Source organism: Lates calcarifer, linkage group LG17 (assembly GCF_001640805.2).
Source record: "Lates calcarifer isolate ASB-BC8 linkage group LG17, TLL_Latcal_v3, whole genome shotgun sequence".
Lineage (NCBI taxonomy): Eukaryota > Metazoa > Chordata > Actinopteri > Centropomidae > Lates > Lates calcarifer.
Window position 1 is genome coordinate 21927751 of NC_066849.1, and position 23860 is coordinate 21951610.

Here is a 23860-nt window from a genome sequence, read left to right on the forward strand (position 1 = left end):
TGCAGGTTTTAACTGACTTTCAATGAGAGCTGTTTTACTAAAAATGCTGTATCTGGTAATTAATGTTTGGAAACTTACACGAAAGCCTTGTTTCCCAGGCTCTCCAGGAGGTCCTGGGGGCCCAGGGTCTCCTTCTACCCCTTTATCACCTGGCTCTCCTATTGGCCCACTCTCACCAGGTTCACCCTGACAGACACACAGAGACAGAGAAAGAGAGACAGACAACCAGGAAAACAGAGTGAGAGTTCAAAGTTCAGTTATATGTTTTATATTACTAACAGAGAGAGTTTAATAGGTCAGACAACCTGTGGTATTCAGAAACTAACAAAAGGTTTCAATGAAAGGTTTTAATTTTATTTTCTTTATTAGACTTTATATTCCATTCCAACATAGTGTGAAATTGAGTGGATTTGTGTACTTGATATACTGCTGTAATATATAGTGTATGACTTCGGTTAACTTTTTTGAATTCTGAACTATTCTCTTGGATGAACTTGCAAACAGGGTTTACTGAGAGCTCACTATTATTGTTGTCATATGGGGAACCCCACTAAAACAAATCTCTAAATTCTTTTGGCTACATGGTCAATTTTATTAGAAAGGGGTGAAGTAAAGTCAACAAAAACAAGGTCTTGTTATGTTTACCTTGGCTCCATCTTTGCCTTGAGGGCCATCTTCACCAGGAGGACCAGGTGGACCCTATAAACACATCACCATTAACAAAACCTCTTCACTGTTGTACTCATATCAGGTGTATGCAACTGTCAAAATAAAGAATCATGTAAGAGTTCAACAGTAACTTAAGACCAGGCTGAAAAGGAGTGTTTCACTGCCCTCTCTGGTTGAAAGTTTCAGGGCCGTTTCCCCTGCCCAAAGCCAGCATCACTGAAGTGTGCTTTGTCACACCTGCAAACACACCCAACAGTGATGTTACAGTGTCTTGAGATTCACCTGTACTTCACTACATCAATTTAAACCATTGGAGGTCAGAGGTAAAACATGGATTTTAGAGGGTTGTTTAAGATTAAGACTGAAATTCAATGACAGAGGATAAGATACAATGCAGGGAAAAACTAAGATACGTACTGTACTTTCTAGTAGAGTAGCCAAATGACTGTTCATAAATGCTGATTTATTAATTCCTGTAATAAAATAGAGAACAGTAATTATGTATTAGGGTTGGGTGACTGCAGGATTGAGGCCATCGCGGCTGGCATTTTTAAATTTATTTATTTTTTTTGGGGGGGGGCATTTTTTATTAATTTAATAGTCTGGCTCGCAATTCAAAGCATGCACTAATAGGAACTGGCGGTTGGAGTTGGGCAATATTATGCATCTTCCTGTTGCACTGATATCAGTTATTCATATACCAGGGCAGTGACTGAATGACAATGAAGCTGTCTTTAGTGTTTACTGCCCAATCAACTGGTGCTGAAAAACATCTATTCCTAAATCATATTTGAGAACTGAACCACAAACTGTATGTGCAGTTGTGCACCCTGATCATTTTATAGTGTACTTTTGCATATGTAGCGTATGTATCACCTCCTATTTGTTCATGTGGAAGCTGAAAGCAGAGGAGTTCTTCATCTGAGGCCATCTGACTCTTTTTCAAATAGTAGTGGACAGCTGTTCAGCCTTCTTTACAGCTTCTTGCTTCTTAAAAATCTCAAGGTGATTTACTTTGTTTGATTTAAGAACTGTAGAAAATTTGGATTTTAACTTTAAACACTGTGGAAGACAGAGGATAAGGTGAAGGCAAATCTATTCAAACAGCACCAACACACACCTGCATGATTTTATCAGCAATCAGTTGTTGGACTGACAATGCTTGGTGGGAAAATTTTTACACATAGCCCGACCACATCATGTAATTTCTTTTGCTAAATGATACAGACAAGATGAATTTTTAAAAATTTCCATTATAATCATAATTTCAGATCTGTCCTTGGAACATCAGTATTGAGGAGACCATATACACAAACAGCCAGACTAAAAACTATTGTCGAAACTGAAGGCAGTCATACAAAATCAAAAAATTCCATCCTCATAGAGTATCTAATCGCTTGTAGCTATAAAACCTGCACTGTGGTTCTGGCGTGTGAGCAACCTTGTTAAAGAATGTTTAATCTACTTCTGTGGACAGGACAGAAAGATGAGACTCAAGCTGTCCAAGTACTATTTATACGTATAGTCCATCAGACAAAAACAATTCCATCGTTCTTCAGGCCAGAGGATTACACATTCTCGTCAGAATGAGGGGGTGTAAATATACGACTGGGTCAGATTTACCCAAACACAAGGAAGGAAGGGATTAGTGGGTTGTTTGTAGTCACTCACTCTTATCCCCTCCTGTCCCTGCTCCCCTTCAGCTCCCGGAGGCCCAACATCACCCTGCAGGAATATAAAGCACAAACCAGGGCTGTCTGGAGGTCAAAACACACTTTTGTGAGCGTGCACACTCCTAGACTTACAATAACCACTGATACTCAAAGTGTTGGCAGTGTTAAACTTGACAAACAGCTGTTGTTTCACCCAAGGCTACAGTTATGTCAAGTACACAAGCAAGTTCATGGATTTTTACATTGCTGGAGGGTGGTGGGAACTAAAGTTCCACATGATAAATATTTTCTAAGATGCAGGGGTGGTTGCAAAAAACATGGTAAGGTTGTACTGACCTTTAACCCTGGCTCCCCAATGGGACCAGGTTCCCCCTCTGGACCAGGCCCACCCTACAAAGATGGGACAGAGAAAAAAAGGGCATAAATAATGTTTCATGTATACTATATACATAGGAATACCAACTATAAAACCCATTCACAAATAACAATAAAATGTATAAATATTAATGAGTAAGTACTTCAGGTCCTTGCTCTCCATCAGGTCCAGCTTCTCCAGGAGGTCCTTTGGGTCCCTGCAAGAAAAATAACCATCATAAGAGGTCTAAGCACACTAGATTATTGATACAGTAATCGCATTATTGGCCTTACTATGTACAGAAAATTGGGAAAACACCAGAACAGACATAATACACAACCCTAGAATATAATGGCAAAACAAACACCCACAGTTAAATGTTTAAGTCTGTAGGGAAAGAAAACTGAGAGCTGAGAATTCCTGGAGTGAAACACTGAAGTCCAGCCAAAAGCAAGATGAGACCCATAACATAAACCATGCCTCTGGCGTTATTGAAACTTCTCACCCTAATAAATATTTGTATCTGATTGTTTGACATTCTTGATGTCCCTGAGGGGTCGGCAGATTTCCAGGAAAATCAAGAACTTTATGACTAATCCAATAGGGGAGGCACAAGGTGTGGAGTTTTAAGGTGTGAGGAACGCAGAGGAACTCCTTTTCCCTCTCAAACAGTGCAACTGCTGGTGATAATCAGAATCAGACCCTGACCGCTTCCTCCTCATGAAACCTTTGTAAGCTATTATTCAGATTCTGTGGAAATTACTCCACCACAGTCATTACAGATTCCAGGCAGGTCGGTTTTCACAATGTGCGGTTTGTTTACAGTTTCCTGAAACAACCACATCAATGGAACAGTCAGATGACAGCATACTTACTGGTTCACCATGTGGTCCCCTCTCCCCGGTGCTGCCTGGAATACCTGGTTTACCCTGGAAACAGACACAATTACAGTATGAGGTCAGTGTAGCTTCAGTCCTTCATTTGTGTAAATACAGAAACCAAGCATGAAAAAACCTGGCTGTGGCCACAGTCATCTTCTCATCATTATTGTCATCATCATCATCATTACCAACAGAGCCACAAACAATGTAAGTGACTCTAATATTTCAGTGTTACCTAATGCCTACAAACGCAACACAGAAACTCTTTGATGCAGTACAAACAGATTGGTTTTCCTGCCTGCAATGTCAGATCTCTTTGTTGTAGTCCAAATACTATGTTGTCAAGTTTAGACAAGACCCCCCAGTTTGAAATAGCATTTAATCCAATGCTGACAGAGGGAGACAATACTTCTGCATGTGTTAGAGATACTTGCTTGATCCAAAAACTGAAAATAATGTCCCATAGTTGAACAAGAATCCCCAAAAATCAATAGCACTAACCATTAACTGTAGAATAAATAGGTTTACATACTGCATTGGGAAATACTACAACCTAACTCATTAGTTAACACTCAAAGATATCTTGTTTCTATTCACTGATTAAAAGATACACATACTTAAATGTCCCTCTGTCAGCCCTGCAAGCATGGTCTGAAGTTGAGTCAAGCTCAATTAATTGAATAAAAGGGGGGAAAACACAGAGAAAAAACATTAAAATGTTACATCCCACATATTATGTATAAAACTAGTGACAATTAAGTGTCAACTATTATCACTGATAACACCATGACAAAATCAATGACAATTTTAATCAATTTTAATCACAGAACATGGAAAAGGTGAAGAATTAAGCAGGACAGATTTTAAGAGATACTTTCTTGAACACAAGATGGTGCTATGACTCCAAAAGTGGACAAGAGAAATGCTGATGCCCAGAGCAGCCAAAGAAGCAATATTTTTAGTTTGTTAAAGCAGTGAGGTTACTCCTAGCAGCAACTTTTTACTCTTAAGTGGAAGTGAAAACACACACTGAACTATGTTTGAAACTTATGACAAAAGATCTTAGTTTGTGTTCAGGAGACCAGGTCACAACTAGTGCATCAGTGTGTACAACTGCACTGTATGTGTGTGGGTGTACAGATGGCTACATCTGAGAGTGAGAGCACAGGCCTGCACGTGTCTATGTGTGTATTTCTGTGTCTGTTAAGAGTAATTACAAACAACCCTGAAATGTCAAATGTTAAGCCAATACATGATTAGAGAAAGCAAAAAGCAGCTCATTTGTCAGTGGAAAATAACACAAGCCAAACAACTGAGGGGGAGTCCAACCCTGTTTAAGCATGCAGGTGATGGAGCTTTTCTCCAGCATAGGATCATCAATTGTAAATCCCGCTATAAATGGATCAAACAAAGGCACTATGAGAAACAAACTGTGGCTATACAGTAATGACCATCTCTTGACTATTGGACAGCCCACATGGATCTGCTTTTGAATCTGTTTTTGATTTGTTTTTGTTTGCATGTTTCTACCATCTGTGCAACATCAGTTTTTTTACCCTTCACAGTGCAAAAGGATATCAGAACTACCATCTGTAATTTTTTAATGGTAAAAACAGAAAAACCAAAAGTTTGCTGGCAAAAAGATTCTTCAGAGTCGCCAAAAGTCTTTGTATTCTGTGGCACTAAAACAAGACATCGTGTCAGTGTTAGCTGTTGTCTTTGTATGTGTGTCATAAATTGTATTATTAGCTGCTGAAAAGACATAATTTCTCCTCAGGGGCTAAACAAGTCACATCCAAGGTGGAGCCTGACAAATAAACCAGCTGGCTGATGTCCTCGGCTGTTATTACCTTGATATATTGGTGCTGGCACACATGTCGATGCATAAATAAAACAAGAAATTACAGAAATGCCAAAGATATGCTTGGAGTAATGAAGAAACAGTTTTGCCATTACATAATTTGTCCGCCAGAGAGCACTGAAGTTTACTTCTCAACTGTGCAATATCCTGCTCAGTACATATCTTGGTCACAATTCCTTAATAACCAAGTTTAGAGAATTACTGTGAAAATGTTTTTGTTTTGTTTTGTTTGTTTTTTTTGTTGTCTTAAAATCACACACAAAGAACGCAAAGAATAACTCTGAATTCTTTATAAAGTACAGAAGCAGGAAATGCAACCTAGTTTCAGTTATGTTGGCATTCTGTGCTCATCAAAGCTGTAAATCATGACAACTTTTAACTGGTGTATGCTGAATGAAAACCTTGAACCCACACACACCAGATCAGTGAGGAGTAAGACATGCACATGTGTTTTGATGAGCTGTTGAATGTTTTCTTTTATGTATGGAAACTTCCTCTTGAGTGACTTAGTAGTAAGTAATAAGTAATAATTATGTATATTACAGGTGAAAAGAGGATGGGGAAATGTTTTACAAGCCTGTAGCCATAGTGATGTTTCCTGCTGAAGTAAAAAGCATGATTACAGCAGAAAAGTTAAATATTACTTACAGGCTTTCCAGGGGGGCCTCTCTCTCCTGGACTGCCAGGCTTGCCCTTAAAAGAGAGAAATCAATATTTGAATCATTAACATGTGGTTTCAATCAACCCAACTGATTTCACTTTATATGAAAAAAATATTGGAATCGCACTGGCATCCCACACACAAACTCACATTCTGATTACTGGTGATTTTGCGTGTTCTGGTCTAAGTGATGGTTGATGATTCTAAGCATCACCAAACATGTAGCCTACAGTTTGTCAGAATGGAGTAACAATCATCATTGCTCAGGATCCTGGTGAGTTTATTACTGGACCCCTGGTCAGATGGTTTTAACTTTAACTTTCTCAGAATTTCCCTCAGGTGAATACGCAATGTAAGTGTTGCAACTAGAGGCATAAAACAGTGAGTAGTTAATCTGGCCAGAAGCCTTTTAAAAATTTATTTTGAACAACAAAAAAACCATATGTCTATAAATTTTACAGCTCTGACATAAACTTGTATACGTTTATGATCAACATGCGATAAGTTCTAAAAAGCAGAGACCACATTTTAATGCCACTAGAAACTACCATCATCACATCATAAAGTTGGCCCTAAAATAATTGTAATGTGATTGTTGTAACATTTTTTTGTCTAAAGTACAATGATAATGCTATCATTATCATTGCTATGAAGCCCCTTCATGGTTAGTTTTTTTATTCATTTTATTGGGATAGATTCTTTATTGGTCTTATTTTTGACACATTCAGTACAGGCCCACATGAAAATAAAGTTAATATCACTTCTAAACAGACATTTAGGCATTTTTACAATGCAGTAACTGGGTACATCTGTCATGATGCACGTCAAATATCCTTTTACATCAACTACACTCAACTTATATGAACAGCACCTGAGGCAACATCACATATAAACACGCAAGCATATGAATGTACATGCCGTGTGCCAACACTTAAAATCCTGATATACTGATATACCTGTATGCTTATGGAAAACCGGAGACTGCAGATCTCTTTATTAAATACTATACTTAATGAAAACAAGTCATCACAGGAAAATCTGAAGTCGGATTAGGTTTCATTCAGCCAGATCAGTTAAATACCAACTTTACTTTCATCTTGCGTCTCCTCAGAAGATTTAGCTCAAGTTTCCTCACAACAAGCTGACATGGCTGCACAGTAATTGCATTTGGGTATAACTTGATACAGAGGCGAGAAGACAAAGGCCCACTCTGCAAATAAAAACTGATTAAAGGCCTACCAAGCTTTTACAAAGGCCCAGGGGTTGTACTGCATGCTGTGGTTATGTTTGAAATTACATGTGGTAATGTCTTTTCCATGAGGTGAATGTGCTTCAAGAGGGATGTGCTTATTAATCTACATGCTACAGGATGATGCCCTTTTTTATGACAATGATTATTCTTGTCTTTAGATAAATGAGGGTGCATATAAATTTGACTTTTCATTTCTTTAGAGCCTGAAGCCTCTATCCAGAAATGTGTTTGTCATAAAAACATTACGCAGTTACAACCATTCAGCAGTCAAAGATAACTTAAAAGTGTTTTATATAACACTTACATGTTATGAGTACAAATGGGACTCACAACTTTGTAGTGTGATATCTTCGAACATTTGTGTTTTCACATCTTGGTAACAACACAAACTAGTATAAGAGACAACTGCAAAGACGTTAATCAAACAACTACTTACTATGAATCCTGGCTCTCCTTTTTGTCCGATGTCACCCCTTTCACCCTGCAAAGAAAAAAATACGACATAATGAAATAAACATTCATTAACATGTCGAACAATCAATTCGAACAATGCAGTGTTCCCAAGTTGAGTAGATAATTCCAGCACTAATAGTATCAGGGAGGAAGAACAGGTTTCATGCAAAAGTAATATATTTACCCCATCATCACATGCACATGGTGATGTTTTCCACAGGGTGATGTGTGTGTGTTTACCTTGATGCCCTCAGGGCCTGGTTCTCCCAGCGGGCCATCTGGACCCAGGGGCCCCTGTCCAACAACAACATGAGACACACCTTTGAACATCACTCAACAAAGAATGAGCAGGACAGGAATACAGTTAGCATCAAAGCATCATACACAAGTTGACATACTGTATGTACAATTAACTCTGGAATAGCATCAACAACAAAGTAATTACTCAGTATTCTTTGCCTACTCAGGAGGGCTTCTACCCTGATGCCACAGCCTACCACTCCCACAGAAATTCCAGGGGTTTCCCGGCATTGTAACACCACCTCACAGGTAGGGTTATAGATAAAGATCTGTAAATACAATCCAAGACCCTCCCCTTTTCTGTCCTGTCTACTCTTACAGGACTTTTCCACCCTCAGCCTATCTGTCGTTTGCATCTCGTCTCCCCTCTTTTATATCTCTACCTTTGTTAACCCTATCTGCTCCTGTCTGTCTGAGCCTCTGGCTTTCAGTCAGACACCCATTCCTCTCAGATCACACAGCTCCCTTTAAGCTTCCAGGCAGACAAACTGAGCTTTATCTGTCTTTCTCTTTGTTCTTTCCTGTAGTTCATCTCTCTTTCCAATCCATGTTATTGAGAGACTTATTTTTGTTACATTTTTGAGGTGACCAAAACCACTATAGCTTATGAACCCTCCTTGCTGCTGTTAAACTTATCCTTTGCATTAGTTAACTCGTAGTTGTGAAGACATCTCTAACGATAATCAGGGTATGCACGCAGAGTAACTAATTCACAACGTTAGGCAGTAAGGTAGTGAATCCAACAACTACTTATGTATAAGTAATAGCAAACACTATTACCCAGCAGTTTTTCTATAGGAACATTTCAAGAGCAGGCAAAGTGTTTTTCACTGTGAGAGTTTATTAAACTGTGGGAGAGGAATCAGAAATAGATGGGCTAAATATAAGACAGGTAACCAGTAATTCAGGGGATGCACTGCCTGCTCTCCCACGATGACAACAAGCTTCAGAACAAGTGTGGGTGTGTGCCAACTAGGGCAGGTGTACATCAGATAAGCTCCTGCTCCAGGATATCTATTCATTTATTTAGCTATTTAGCTATTTGCTTCCTTTATGTCACACTCTGAGGTTAATGTCGTACTGAGAAATTGCAGTGTTGATAGAGCATGAGTGTTTATTTCAGACATCTCCAAAAACAATGTGACTTTGGTCCAAATGATCAGTTTTTGCAATTTTCACTCATCCGTGATGGATCCTGTGCCTTGACAATGGAGACGAACTGCATCTTACCTCAGCAAGAGAGGAAACGCAACCAGAAACTGATGTGTATGGATTACTGTAAATAACACAAGCTGTGGTATGTTAAACACTGCCATATGTTTTCCTTGGCTAAATGATCATAAAATAAGGATAAAAAGAAGTGAAGAATGGATGAGTGATGAACTGTGAGAAGTAGCTTTGTAGGAGGTAGTTCTCAGTTGGCTTGTTAGCATTTCTTGCCCATTTTTTTGCATTAACTGAAGTAGATGCTCACGTTCAACTTGAGAGCTTTAGCCATGGCACTATATTGCAGTCTGGCACTGGAGTGAAGTACAAGCAAATCACAATTTTAGGAAAAAGTAGTAAGAGTTAAAAAGTCCAGCAATGAAAACCTTCCAGGATGTGCTGCTGCTTGCAAGAGAACAATGCAAGCAGACACTGCTCAAGAGTCTCCAGTGAGGATCTGAACACCGATGAGGAGAAAAACCCAATAAATTCACATTTAAAATAGTAAACAAAGCTCTATCACTTTTATACCGTGGAGGTCGAAACTGTTTATTTGCACAAACACAGAACTGAGAGCAGTACTTATGCTTCTTCTTCTTCTTCCCCCCACCCCCAGACCCACCAAGTTGGTCCAGGACCATTTGAATTAGTTTTAGTTCCTTTAGGTAGACACATTTTAGTTATATTACATAATTTGAGTTGCTCTTGAATAAAAACATATTTTGCTTCATAAGGAAACAAACACACAAACTGTGATATAACTCCAGACATCTGAAGACAAATGTGTTGAGAAACTTAAAAGAAATATATTCTCCTTTGTTCTGATTTAGTACACTGTATAATCAACACAATTTACTGTTGCTGCTACTGCTGGATGTAAATTGAAACTGTGTAAACTCCAACAAGCCTGACCTCAATTAAAATCATAAATCCTCCTCACCTGGATGTGTAATTCTCCTCACGACCACACGGTGTCTCACCAGTATTACCATACCAATTCCATTCACATTACCATAATGTCTTCATTCAACATTCATGGGGCTTATGAAACAGTTGTAAATACACCTATAAAGAGGCTTGGGCCAAGTGGAAGGACAAACACATGTCTTTTAATTGCTTTAACTGGTCCCCGGTTATGGGAATGGAGCTATGACGTGAAACAGACAACCACAGGTCTGATAAGTGAAGTTTCATGGTCGTGATTGAGACGAAGTAGGCTCGCATTCATAACATATAAGGGTATAGTACAAGTAATGCCCCAAATGTAAAGACAGCTCTTACCCTCCTGCCCTTAGGCCCAGCAATGCCTGGGGTACCCCTTTGCCCCTGTGGACCCTGTGAGAAAAAACAAAAACAAGACAGACTGAAGATTGGGATAGGGAAGGAGGAGTTAGTATGGTTTTCATAGTGTTTCTCTGACATGATGCAGTGATACCAACTGTATGTAAATATGGCAAAACCTCTCTATCCATCATTTAACCCACATCAACACCAGTCAAATAGACCTAACAGATATACTTAATGGGCTTCAGCAGAACTACTGAACAATCAGCCAGTTAAGACATACTGTTTACACAGGTCTAGACTAAACTGTGGGAAACAGGAAAACTGATGTATCAAATCACCCTCTTAAATTTTACATGTTTACAGAAACCAAGAATATGTTCATCCAACTCAGTGTAAGAAGTTTCCAAGTTGATCTTGCTATTTATGCGTTTATAATATCCAGCCAAGACACTGAGTAAGAAGATGAGAGTCAATGCATCCAAGCTTCTCAGTCCATTAAGTACTAATGTGTGTATGACTCAAACCAATATAAAGACGGAGAAAAAGAAAGCAAAAACTCAGCAAAAGTTCATGTGAATAATATATGCATGGAGGTAAAGTAGAGAAAAGTGAAGAAGTTTATGTTTCCAACACATGCAATAAATGTAAATTTGTTAACATGCAAACATCCCACGATAAAGAATCTCTATTTTGCATGACATAGCAGTGACGAGGGCATGACACTTACAGGTGGACCTTGCAGGCCGATGTCCCCTGGACTTCCTGGCAGTCCTGGATAGCCCTTATACCAACACAGAAAAAACGAACAGTATAGAAAGGTGGAGGAGAAACCATGTCACTGTTTAATAGCATCTGCCAAATGTTTTTACTATTACAAATTATTCAAGCTATGCTGCATTAATGGCTTGGGATTTTAACAATGACTACTATGGAGTAACAGTGCAGCAGCAGCCCAAGGCTGTGCAGTAAAAGGGAGTAAATTAGGACATTTCTTTAGAACCGTGTTTCATATGAGGTTATGTTAGAATCCAGACCCTCTAGAAAAAACAGAGGTAGCTGGGTGCTATGTTTCTCATCAAGCTCTATCCACCACCCATTCTCTTCCTATAATAATCCATTAAAGAGTAATACCACAGTAACTAGAAAGGACATAAAGATTTGCCAGAAAACGCTAATCCCTGAAATCATCTTTAAACAGAAACAGAACTTTGTGAGACGATCACTGTAATCTGGAGTGAAGCAGCCCAAAGCCTTCACACTCAACTGCCACTCCTCACTAATGTGGCTACATTATAGCAAAAACTGCTTCACACAAATCACCATAACTCCTTACATAAGTCACAAAGCTCTCTCTCTCAGTCAAACACATACACACACACACACTAGCAGTGATTCAATCATCTAACTATTCAGCCAGCCAGCCACCAAATTAGTCATCCTCTCTTCCAGCCAGCCAATCAGTCAGCCTTCTAGCCAGTCTGCCAGCCAGCCAGCTAGGTCAGGACTGAGGCCCAAAGCCACAGACATAGAGTCAATCCAAGGCCCCAGGACAGTGAAGGATGCAGGCCAGCCTCTCTCTATGGACTCATGCAGCATTGCAGCAGACAGCAGGAAACACTGCTGCACTGGACAGCAGCATGTCTTGTTTCTCTGGAGGATCAACACTGTCAAAATAATTTTCATGCAAACACATTTTCCACAGTAGTGATTTGGCTCTCGTTGTAAAATTAACCTGCTATTAACCTGCAAATATACAAACAACTAACTGCATGAATTTAGGAAAGACAACAAAACACAATAAGTCATTTTTATGCAATAAATCCATAGTGATGTAGCAGCAAGATGTTTTCACAGCCACTGAGCTGTAAACTGGGAGTGACTGATACTGGCTAGCTTCTGTAGTTCAAAAGACTGTTGCTTCAGTTCGATCTATCACAAAATCGACTTTTAATTTGAGGTGTAGACTTTTACAAGCTTTTTGAGGTCCAATCCTGGCAGACAACAGAGACCTGACAAAGAATTTCAAAAACTTTATCGACATCACAGACTGAAAACAAACAGATACAAGGATTTCATGCCCCTAAGCTATTTGCTGGTCTTTTTTGTCACATAGCCTTCACCCAGTGGTTAGGAAAGTTTAGGTGGGACAAACACCTGAGTTACCAGACCAGACTGAGTGATCCAACAGAGTCACTGAATAAACTCTGGTTTTTCATCCCTATCCTCAACATAACGGAAAAACAAACTTGACATGACTGAATTTTGCAAAGATTTGTATATGCAATAGTTATAACACTGAGGAGTCTGGAACCCTTTAGGTCTCTGGTGAGCCTGCTTTCATTTCCATGAACTAAACCTTGGTGCTAAGCAGCATCTGCCAAAACTTACAGCCAAAATTGCTTGGTGTTTCAGTTTTATATTCATCATCCTTCGACATTAGTTTACTGAACAATGTATCCAAGCTCTTGTAGGCTGCTGTAACTTTGCTGATTTCTTGGAAAACCTTTTTCAATAAAAACACTATAGCTCTGGGGTTGACCAACTTTCAGACAAGAAGCAGAGCTCTGCAGTATATCCTGAGTGACTGTACTTACCCTTGGCCCCTTCTCCCCGACTGGACCTGTTGGACCCGCTGGTCCACGGTCACCCTGGGAAAAAACGTTAAGACAGAAAAAGAGAGAGCTTATCATTAAACTATGACCTGAAAACTCAACACAGAAAACCCCAACACAGCTTCACATACATTCTCCCTAATAAAGAGCCATGTAACTGGAGAGCAGCTTCTTAAATGCAGAAGGTTAGAGTGACAGCCAGTTAAGTGGAGTTTAAAGTGAGCAGGTACTTTGAAACCCAGTTGGTGGCACTCTGCATACTGTGTTAAAAGCAGAGGTAACCCCGGGTGAGCAGTAAATCTGCCTAGATCTCCACTTTAACCCCTCTAACACTTGTGTCACTGATGTTTTAATCCTCCTTGAACCTTGTAACTTTCATGACTGTACAAGTACCTTTCCAATTCTTGTTGCACTTCTATCAAATGGTGAGCAGAATAGTTTTAAGGTGTTGTATTGGAAACTCAAGTCTAAATCAGAGGGTGGTACAGAATTAAAGATATATATAATGTGAAAGGAATTTGTGGGCTGTCAGGGTATGGCTGGTGCTGACAGATTGAACCAGAAGGAAGATTTTGTGTGAGAAGGCGGAGGACAAGCGAGAGTCTGACAAGCAGAAAGCTTCCCATCACAGGAACATGTTCTGACATAGAGTGGGCTTCTGGATAGGAAGGAAAGAGGTGTTTTTTGGAGGTCTGTCAATAATCAACAGCCAGACTGCGAGTAAAATCATTTCACTTATGCAGAAAGGCTGCAGAGTTGCTTGTAACATTTTCTTTAAAGTTGAGAGATAATGGGGGCCAAACATGGAGAAAGCCTCAGGGCCTCTGAAGATTGCATCAGGAGTATTTTTACATAATTTAAACTAGTGTGGTGCCGTCCCCGTCCATATGTTTTATGAGTGCACATGCATTTTAAAGGGCAATAGCATTATATATATGTCAGCACAGCACATGTCTAATGACACCAATCAGAAACAAAAATACTCTGAGGTTTCTGACATGAAGTGATGGGCCTATCAAAAGGTTTGTTCAAGTTAAACTGAAAGTTTCTTCTGAATTCTTCTGAAAAAACCTTGAAATGTCTTGTTTCAGCAGAGGGGCGGAGGGCTGAGGGGCACTAATGGTGACAATATTGACAGTTTTGACAATATTGTAATTGATGTGGATGTAAGAGTGTTGAGTGTTTATCAAAGCATGTGTTCTGGGCCCTCTGGGGCCTCAAGCCATGGCTGCTCACCACAGCCCTAATTACAGGGGTCTGCTGCTGACAAGCAACCAGCTGATGCTGACTGACAGCCTAATGACAGAGAAACACACCCCTTACCTTTTCACCGGGAACTCCCATCACACCAGCTATCCCAATCAGGCCTACTGGACCCTGGAAAGGAGAGAAGTGGAGAGAAAGAAATAGTGTTCAACACAAACACATCACGAGAAAGTATGTCAGTATGAGGACCTGATCTTCATTCATCTAAGGGTTATTTTCCAATCTGTTATGACACCTGGAATGCAAGAGGTCATAGATTACAGTGTGATGCTTACGTAAGAAAAAAGGAGGGTCTGCTGACTTGAGGAGAAACCTGTATGTTGACTTCTGAATTCCAGGCACTTCTAAGTTTAATTCCATTTCAATTTTTGATTTTACCAGGTGCTACTTGCAAAAAACAGAGATTTACATCTTGATTTTCCATTTAGGAAAAACATGTGTTTCAAAGGAATTTTTCTATATTAGGAATCTTACAAAGTGTAAAATCAATTCATGCTTAAGTAAACAGTGAGACAGAGAAACAAAACAAAAGCAGATGATGCATCAGTATTTGCCAATAACCATGGCATGCTATTATGGATTACAAATCTGTTTTCCTAATCCATATGGGATTGATAATAAGGGATTATTCAACAGAAAACTACCAAAACTAAAAAATAAGGCTCCTTTTAAGGCTTTTAAAGCTTGTGTGAGTTGTGGAAAATAAACTATACTGTATGGCACGAAGCAATGATAACATATTTCTTGGGCATAGCAATGACTGGGTATCATTAGGGACATACTAATTTCACAGCACACAGAAACTCCTATACAGCTGGCTCCAAAAACATACACACTGCTTAGTAAAGAAGCCCTCATGGGGAAAACACTAGCTAATGTAAATTTGAGAGTTATCAGAGAAGCTTAACCACTTCCAGATCAGTTGTCTGAGACAGGGGCTGTGGTTTGGAACTGTGCCAGCCTCTCCACTGGACTATATGGAGATCCAGACCAACAATAAGACTTACTGGTTGCTGGGAACACATTCAACCACAAAGGGCAACTGTACTCTTTCAAACTCTTCACTGTGTTTATTTTTGTTAAAAAATTGAATTTAAACATAGTGTGAGGAGTGACTAATTACACCGAGGGGACAAAAGCAACACAGTAACATGCACATATCACAAGCCTGAATTTCAGTGTTACTGTGATAATTCATGTGACTGTCTAACTGCAGACCATAGTTTCACTTCTGGCCAACCACAAAAACCAACGTGGTCAGACTGTGGCCGTCTCTGGTTGTGAGGGGCAATTTTCATCACAGTGTTTCTTCCTTGCAGAGTGATATATTCACTTAGTTAACAGGTTACAAGGTTCTACATGACTGCTATTCTTACTTAAATCACATAATCATATAGCACACATTCTTGTTATTTAGTTTTACTTTTTCTAATCTTTTCTTGTGTTCCTCTGTGTAACTACAGAATAACAGAGAAAACAAGTGTTACAAGTGACAGACAGAAAGAAACTGAAAAGAGAAAAAGAAACTGAAAGAGCAACAGATTGATAAAGTGAACACAACAAAGTAAAAGACAAGAAACAGACTACTCAGATAAACACAATGAGATTTTGTTCCATTTGCTACTCCCTAACTTAGCTAAAAAGGCTGACAGCCTTTAAGTGTTATTCATGTATCATCATTTTAAGGCTATTATCCTGTTGGATGCAAGTAAAGCAGCTGAATGACGGATTAGTAGTAGAGTGTTTGTGAGGGGATACAGCCGGCAGGCATGGGAACAGGAGCTCTAAATTGACCTCAAATCCCTAAATTGGGCCATGAAGTGGGACGATGTAGTACCCTGTATCATTTAACAGAGGGAAGGGTTTTAAAGAGGTTTCCATGTGACAGGGTCATGACATAGGAGTTTTTACAGTACCGCTCTGAAGGTGATCTGGTTTCTCAGACACAGTCTGGGTTACAGGTATAGTATGGATATATGTTGTAGTATGGATATAACCATTAACCTTACAGTTAAGGGAAGAAATATAGCCCAAGTCACACATTGTTAAGAGTATTAAGGTTCTCCCTGACACGTGCTCCTTTCTCATTCACACATACAAGTGTACACAGAATCACTGAGATGAAAATCAAAGCAGAGTTTGTCATGTGGACTATATTTCACAGCACACCTGCCTTTGGTAATTGAGGACTGATACATGTTTTATTAGTTGTGGACTGGAGGGTGACTTAAAATGGAACACAGCAGCCAATCTAAATTGGCTAAAATACACTACACTGTAAAACCCTCCAGTAAAATTTTGTTTCAAACGGTTTATGGGAGGCGTCATGGTGATAAAGGAGCACTCAGTGAGGGTAGGCGGCCTAAAACCTCCTCACACCAACCCAGGGTTAACCTGTACGAGTCAACAATAGTCTTTTTCAGTCTCTTACACATCTAATTTATCTGGAAAGTGATGTAATGGAGTTCACTAGAGCCTCCATATGTTTTAGAGTATTTTTTTGTCTGCGCAGCCCCATGGCTTCAAAGGCCCATCTACTCAGTAACTGCTTAATCCCTCTCATATGTGCACTGCAGCAACACAGTCCAACATGGCCCACTTGGTTGCCTCCACTATGCACAGAATGCAAATATTAACATTAAGGGGCCTCCAGGAAGGACAGACATACTTTGGATGCTCAGAGCAGTTGTGTGCGTTTGAGGATTTTACAAAGGGAAAACATGTCCCAACATTTCTCCAGAGTATTTTTGTTGGATATAAAGGACTAACTGAAGCATAAAACAGAAAGACATAGATATTAAACTGTGATTTTGCAGTTAATTGTTAATTTAGAAACAATCTTAACACAGATGTTATGGGACTAGCAAAGCTACTTAATCTACAAAGACCAACACCTATTTGGATTTTCTACTGAAGTTATTATACATGCACATCAGTATGATTCTTGAGAAACAACAGACGTCAAACACACTTTAGCCAGCTTTGAGCCATAAACAAATGTGCAACCCAAATTAGGTCACTTCCATAGAGGATCTCTGATTGGTGTTCCTTCTGCTCTACTGTGGTGTTCTGCCAATTTCATGATGAAAACTCTGTTTGCTGGTGGGAAAGTATCCAAATTTCTCTTAACATTAAAAGTGGGTCAGAAAAACTGCAAGACGCTCCTGTAACTTCTTCCACAGTTGCCACACTGGAGGATTTCATTCACTTAAGTGTCGGAGCATTGTGTCATTATCTTAATGTAATGTGTACATTAATCTTAAAGGAAACTATTAAAACATTTAAGGACAACTAAAGCTATAAAAGCTACAGCAGAGTAGCCACATCAACACTTACAGAGGGATTTAATGAAAAGCTTCTAATCAACAGCCATCCTGTTGTGGATTAGTAAGTACTAGTATTACTAAAAAAAAGTGTGAAAGCGACTTACTTGTGGTCCAATTTTTCCAATGTTTCCCATATCCCCTTTCTCTCCCTGTAAGCATAAAACATCAAACAGCGTGCTGGTTAGCTTCCTGTAATTAAAGAGACCTCTGTTACCATCCTGCCCTACAACTGGCACAGGACTCTCAGAATATTACAAGTTTAAGAAGCATGTACGATGATGGAAATAATGTTCTCTCCTAAATAAGTGCATATTTACAACACTATAAGTCTGGGCTTTCTATAAGTGGGTCAAAACATGTAAGCACAAGACCATAATTTAGAATAACAAAATCTTGAAACACATTGATACCATGATCAAGGCAATGCATTTGTGGTGGACACAAAAGCCAGTTCATAAGATAATACATATAAACACAGCAAGAGTTTGCTGAAGCAAAAAACCTGATTTTTTAAAATAATCTTAACAGACAGAATAAGCCTTAAGACTGCCACTGTGTCCTAGAGATGGAGGTATTCGGGTCCGGTAATATAGGTATAGTAGATAATTCTGAAGAGAAGAAACAACAGGCTCATACAGGCTCACACAGGCAGTGTTTTCATTTTTTTGAATTTCTAAACTTGTAATAATTCACCTCTACTCACCTCTAAACCCTCAGGGCCAGGTTCGCCTATGTAGCCTTTCCTTCCAGGTCTCCCCTGCAAAAATAGGCAGACACACCCACACAGACACAGACACACACACACACACACACACACACCACACCCACACACCCACACACACACACACACACACACACACCCACACACACACACACACACCCCACACACACACACATAAGCACGTGTACACACACAAGTAATAATCAAAAGATAGTAAAGCTCATAATGGGTTTATCACAATTCATACCAGCTGTTTCCTGAAAGAACATGCAGGCAAACTGTATTAATTCAAACCACCTGCAATATGTTCAGTATACACTATGTGCATATGTCTCTGTGTATTTCTGTATACAATATGTGAATCTGGGAGTTCTTACAGTAGGGCCAGGGCTTCCAGGCGGGCCAAGTGGTCCTTCATCACCCTGCAGAACACAATACAGTTCACCACACACTAATATGATACACACATACAACACTCTCACATGTACACAGGTAGTCCAATAGACAAGCAATTATAACTGGCACACCAAACTACCCAGCAGGATGACCAAACAACATGAATAAAACCATACGCATTACTATTTTGTTTGGAAAACTTTAGACTCAACATTAAAGATCACAATTGCTGAATTGCATTTTGCTGCTGATAACTCTTGGGAGAGCCAGATAGAGACATATTTAAATGGGATATTTTTGGATAACTGTGGGCAACTTTCTAATTCTTACAGGTCACAAGACAAAAATGTACTTGGTGTCCAGTGCACTCTGTATACTGGGTACCAAGATCCTTTAAGTCCTGTCATTTGCATGTTAGAATCACAGCAGATTGCAATTTGTGTTCCAGCACATTGCAATGATGCTTGAACGAATGAAATGAAATTAAAATTGAGACTCGTCAGACCAAGCAGTCTTCTTCTATTGCTCTAAGGTCCAGTTACAGCATTGGTCTGCCCGATGTAGGCACTTTCAACAGTGGGCAGGGGTTATCTCGGACACTATGACTGGTCTGCACTGTGTGTTTTTCCCATAACCATGATCAAAATTTAAGCCTTGGTGTCCAACATCCTATCACTAGTTCATCTCAACCCTGCTTGGACTGCTGTCTGCAGGTACTCACCACTGCTGACTCCCCACAAACCTTGGCCCTTATAAGAGTCGCTCAAGTCATTACACCTGTTTCTTTCTCCCCCATGGAAAACACTGACTACAAGAACCAATTGGTCTAGTACCATCTCACATATCCCAAACTTTGACATGTGCCATTTCTAGGATATAATCAATGTTATTTACTTAATCTGTGAGTGGTCATAATGTTTTGCTCATCCATGTATATACAGTAACTCCCGCCCTTCAGGTTGATACCAAGTGGTATTGGTAGTAGTATGAATTATGTGCACTAGGAGGATGTTAAAAAAGACACTTACATTTCATTAAAACTACAGAAATCAGTTGTAATTTTAGTTTTACAGTTAACATTTGAATCACCCACTAAAATTTCTCTGTGGCTTCTAACAGTAATGCTTACAATCCAGATGAGACAATGCTGAGTTTATAAAAATATTTCATTGTGCTCTCCTTGCTTCTCAAACCAAACCCACAATATTGACTTCAGCTGTCAGATAAATGTAATCTTCTTTGAAAATCTAACTCCTTTGGCAATCTTTCAAATTCGAATCACTTAATCAGTTCAGAAGTACAGCGCTTCAGTACTGCTTTGCTCTTAAATATCAAACTTTTAACAGATTTGTCTCTGTACTCTTCTCTGACTGAAGAGTTGTGATCCCATACCAAACCGTGTGCATGAGGAGAGTACACTGGCCAACTTTACACCTCTGTGAGCAGTTGCCAGATCAATGCTGGAACATTCAACACAATAGAAAAGTGTATGCGTGTTGTACACTTTCCAAAGGCTTCTGTTCCTTTTTTCCAGGGCTGGAAAACTTTCAGCCTTGTTTTTATAAGCACCCAAGCACCAATGGTGAATCATGACTTCACCCAATGGAACATGCCCTGAGAGATATCACAGAGAAAAAAACTCCCAGCTTAGTGGGAGGAGATATGAGATATGACTAGATGCTAAATGAGAAGCAATGTGTTAGTTAATCTTGCCTCAGACTAAAAATCCAATGGAAATCTCTGAATGAGCCAGATTTTCCACTTTTCTGTATTAGTGAGTCAAATGCAGAACTGGAGTGTAGAATGAAGTTGGGTGTTGATTCACCTCACCTGTATTCCTTTTGGCCCCTGTGGGCCTTGGGGCCCTCTGGCTCCCTGCATACCCTGAAACACAACCAAATACATTAATTCAACTGGATGAACTGAACTGATGAATGGATGGCAAGATAGAGAGAGACTGTTATACCTTTGGCCCAGGTGGACCGTTGGGCCCTGGAACTCCAATATCACCAGGAAACCCCTGGCAAAAACAAGAGGAGAGGGACATTATTATTATTTATTATTACATTTATTATTACAGTATATGATATCATTATTTTGTCTGTCATGAGGCACATGACTAATTGGTTGAGCTTGATCCCACATATTAACTCAACTCATAGAACCTTTGTGTACATTACAGGAGGGGTAGGATTAAGCTGCATTCAAAATGACAGGTATAAAATAGGCCTATTTATATGTTGATGTACTGCAGGAGCTCCTTTTTGCAAATCACTGATGGAAGCTTTTATAAATCTGGGATGGTGTATAGAAAACTGATGTAAAGATAGTGATGGATTGCTGCTGAGCTGATAGAGGGTGCATACCTTCAGGCTCGCCTGCCATGACACAATTGCTGCATTTCAGAAAATATGCCCGCTAGCTATGGCCTATGTGACCTATGGTTATGTTGCACTCCTGAGAGCAGCGTGTCTTTGACATTTTCCATGCTTTTCACGTACTTTGCAGCATCAACAATGACTCTTTGACGAAAGGATTGTTTTGATGCAACACATGACGTTATAACATTTTGGGGCTAGTGAGATGACTTGATTGGTGTCTCCACTGACCACACTCAAATTCTGTTCGATCAGCGAAGTATGAACAATGACAGTGTCCCTGATGAAAATTTCAAATTAAATTAAATTACATTTAAGCATCAATATTTCAACAGGACTAAAAGTTTAACGCTCCGCTGGAAGCCCCCATAGGCTGCAATCATCATTACATCCCATCACACAATGACACAATGTTGGACAGAATGAATACTGACTGACAAACTGTACATGCACACTGACTGATTTGGTGATCTCAGAGCCATCTCAGGATATGGGTCATTTAAATTAAATGAGTATGTTCAGCAAATATCATGACAATAACATGTAGTGCACCTTGCCTATTGGTTTATTATATATCTAAAATCTAAGTGTTTTTTTGTGTGTGTGTGTGAAGTGAGGGAAGGGTGATAAGATAATGACCAATGTAAAAAGACATTGCCTAGGAAGACATCATCCTCAGTGAATGTCATTATTTGCCCATTAAATTCAGAGATTTACGAGAAAATTATGGTCTAGAATTGGCAAGAGGAAAAGTCATGGAGTCACAACAAAAGTCACAAGAGGAATGTTTAGGTCTGTCCAAAAATCATTTGAGAAAAATGAATGTACTCATTAAAATCCACCATAATCTGGGAAATGTTCATATTTATTTTGTATTGGTAGAATTTTGATAAAGGCGCAAGAGGAAAGGTCAGAGGATCACCAAAAACGATACAGTTCTGATGCCTTTGTATATGAGTATATTGTTCTTCATTGTCTACAGGCAGTGCATTATAGTTTGGAGTATTTATTGTACACTGTGTTTTATATGTCTACTTTCAGTTCAGTTGGCATCCCCAGCCTGAAGCCAAAACCTGAGATATGTGCAGTGTAATGAAATCTGATTTTTCTAGCTACCTGCTACTTTAACCCTCACAATGACTTCCATATCTCTCTAATGTCTTTATGTGATCATAATCTTGAGTGGGAGAATCCATAAAAGAGGCCCAGCTTTGGCTCTGTGTCCACCACATTATACTCTCTGTAATAGGAAAGTAAAGATATAGTAGGATGATTATGTTTTGTGACTGTGTATGCGTGTCTATCTTTTTCTCAATCATGCTCCTTTTCCATTCATTTCAGTATTATGCCACACTCATCCCCACTGATAAAGCTGAAAGATTTTTGTGTTTTTCCCTTTCTTTCCACTGTCTACCTATAGCAACATTTTCTAAAAGAAAATGTAGTAATCATGTTTACAAGACTGTGAATAAAGAATGAAACCTGTCCTGTACAGTTGCAAACTGACATTCAGTAAAGTTATAGTTACTGTATTATCAATTGTTATTATGGTCAACCTTGTTGTTTTTAAATGTGCTATAGAAATAAAATTGACATTGACACTGACATTACTGCTGTCAGTACTGTGCACAAAGGGAAGAAGTTGTTATCCTTACATTACTGACTTCAGGTAAACAACACTGAACTACCCTTTGTTGTAACCCAAAGCTTATCTGCATTAAGTTATTCACATGTGATCATGTTAGGTGGTCTTGTTCCCACATCCTGAGAAAACTTGGTAACAAATAAAAGGATACATTAAATATGAAAACTCATCACATGTATGTCCTACCTCTGGTCCTGGAGGCCCAGGTGGTCCTTGTGCCCCCATCTCACCAATTTTACCCTGTTAAAAAAAGAACACAAGAGGACAAAAACAAATGAGATATTTTTTTGGTTCTGGTACATCCTCTTTCCTTTTATTTTTCTATTATGACAGCTAGTCAGACATATATAGGACTGTTTGGCCTTGGTGGAGGTGTGCGCTCTAGTGAGTGCCATTCTAGTTTATAATGCATCCAGAGAGGAGTGTTCAGTATTTCATTTTTTTTCTACTGACAAGCAAACATATAGCTGCTTAGTGTTTAAAAACATTTATTCCACTTCTTTCTTCCCTCACTGGAACACACAATCCAGCAAGTGTATGATTAAGCTGATGTGTTGTGAATGTGACTGACTTCAGTTTACATGTTAACGCAAATAGAGTCCAGATCTCATTGTGGTACACTGTGTTTTGCTTTGTCTATAAAAGCTGCTCAGACACATACAGTACACACTCACACGAACATACCGGTGGTCCTGGTTTCCCTCTTGGCCCTGTAGGACCAGGCACACCAGGAGGACCCTGTAAAGATACAGACATAACATCTCAAATTGGTCTTACACATCCAAATTGGTCTTACACATCCTTTATATGAAAACTCATGTCATGTCTATGTTTATTTGCAACCATTTCCATATAACTGTCACTATGTCTGGATACACGTATACCCCTATTCACATGGGACAAGCATTATGTAGTGAC

At 39.3% G+C, this 23860-nt stretch overlaps 1 protein-coding gene across 2 annotated transcripts in view; it reads right to left on the reverse strand.

The window, feature by feature from the left end:
• The window catches only part of LOC108895295 (collagen alpha-1(XXIV) chain), an 84618-nt gene that overhangs the window by 18314 nt on the left and 42444 nt on the right, over positions 1 to 23860 (reverse strand). For both annotated transcript variants that reach the window (XM_051077319.1, XM_018694023.2), the window contains 20 exons: positions 23627 to 23680; positions 23129 to 23182; positions 20886 to 20939; positions 20750 to 20803; positions 18901 to 18945; positions 18506 to 18559; positions 17907 to 17951; positions 14534 to 14587; positions 13193 to 13246; positions 11326 to 11379; positions 10593 to 10646; positions 8046 to 8099; positions 7789 to 7833; positions 6088 to 6132; positions 3573 to 3626; positions 2861 to 2914; positions 2679 to 2732; positions 2341 to 2394; positions 646 to 699; positions 79 to 186 (listed from right to left, as the gene is read on the reverse strand). In XM_051077319.1, the coding sequence (XP_050933276.1) occupies positions 79 to 186; positions 646 to 699; positions 2341 to 2394; positions 2679 to 2732; positions 2861 to 2914; positions 3573 to 3626; positions 6088 to 6132; positions 7789 to 7833; positions 8046 to 8099; positions 10593 to 10646; positions 11326 to 11379; positions 13193 to 13246; positions 14534 to 14587; positions 17907 to 17951; positions 18506 to 18559; positions 18901 to 18945; positions 20750 to 20803; positions 20886 to 20939; positions 23129 to 23182; positions 23627 to 23680 (1098 nt within the window). The remainder of the gene's footprint in view (positions 1 to 78; positions 187 to 645; positions 700 to 2340; positions 2395 to 2678; positions 2733 to 2860; positions 2915 to 3572; positions 3627 to 6087; positions 6133 to 7788; positions 7834 to 8045; positions 8100 to 10592; positions 10647 to 11325; positions 11380 to 13192; positions 13247 to 14533; positions 14588 to 17906; positions 17952 to 18505; positions 18560 to 18900; positions 18946 to 20749; positions 20804 to 20885; positions 20940 to 23128; positions 23183 to 23626; positions 23681 to 23860) is intronic.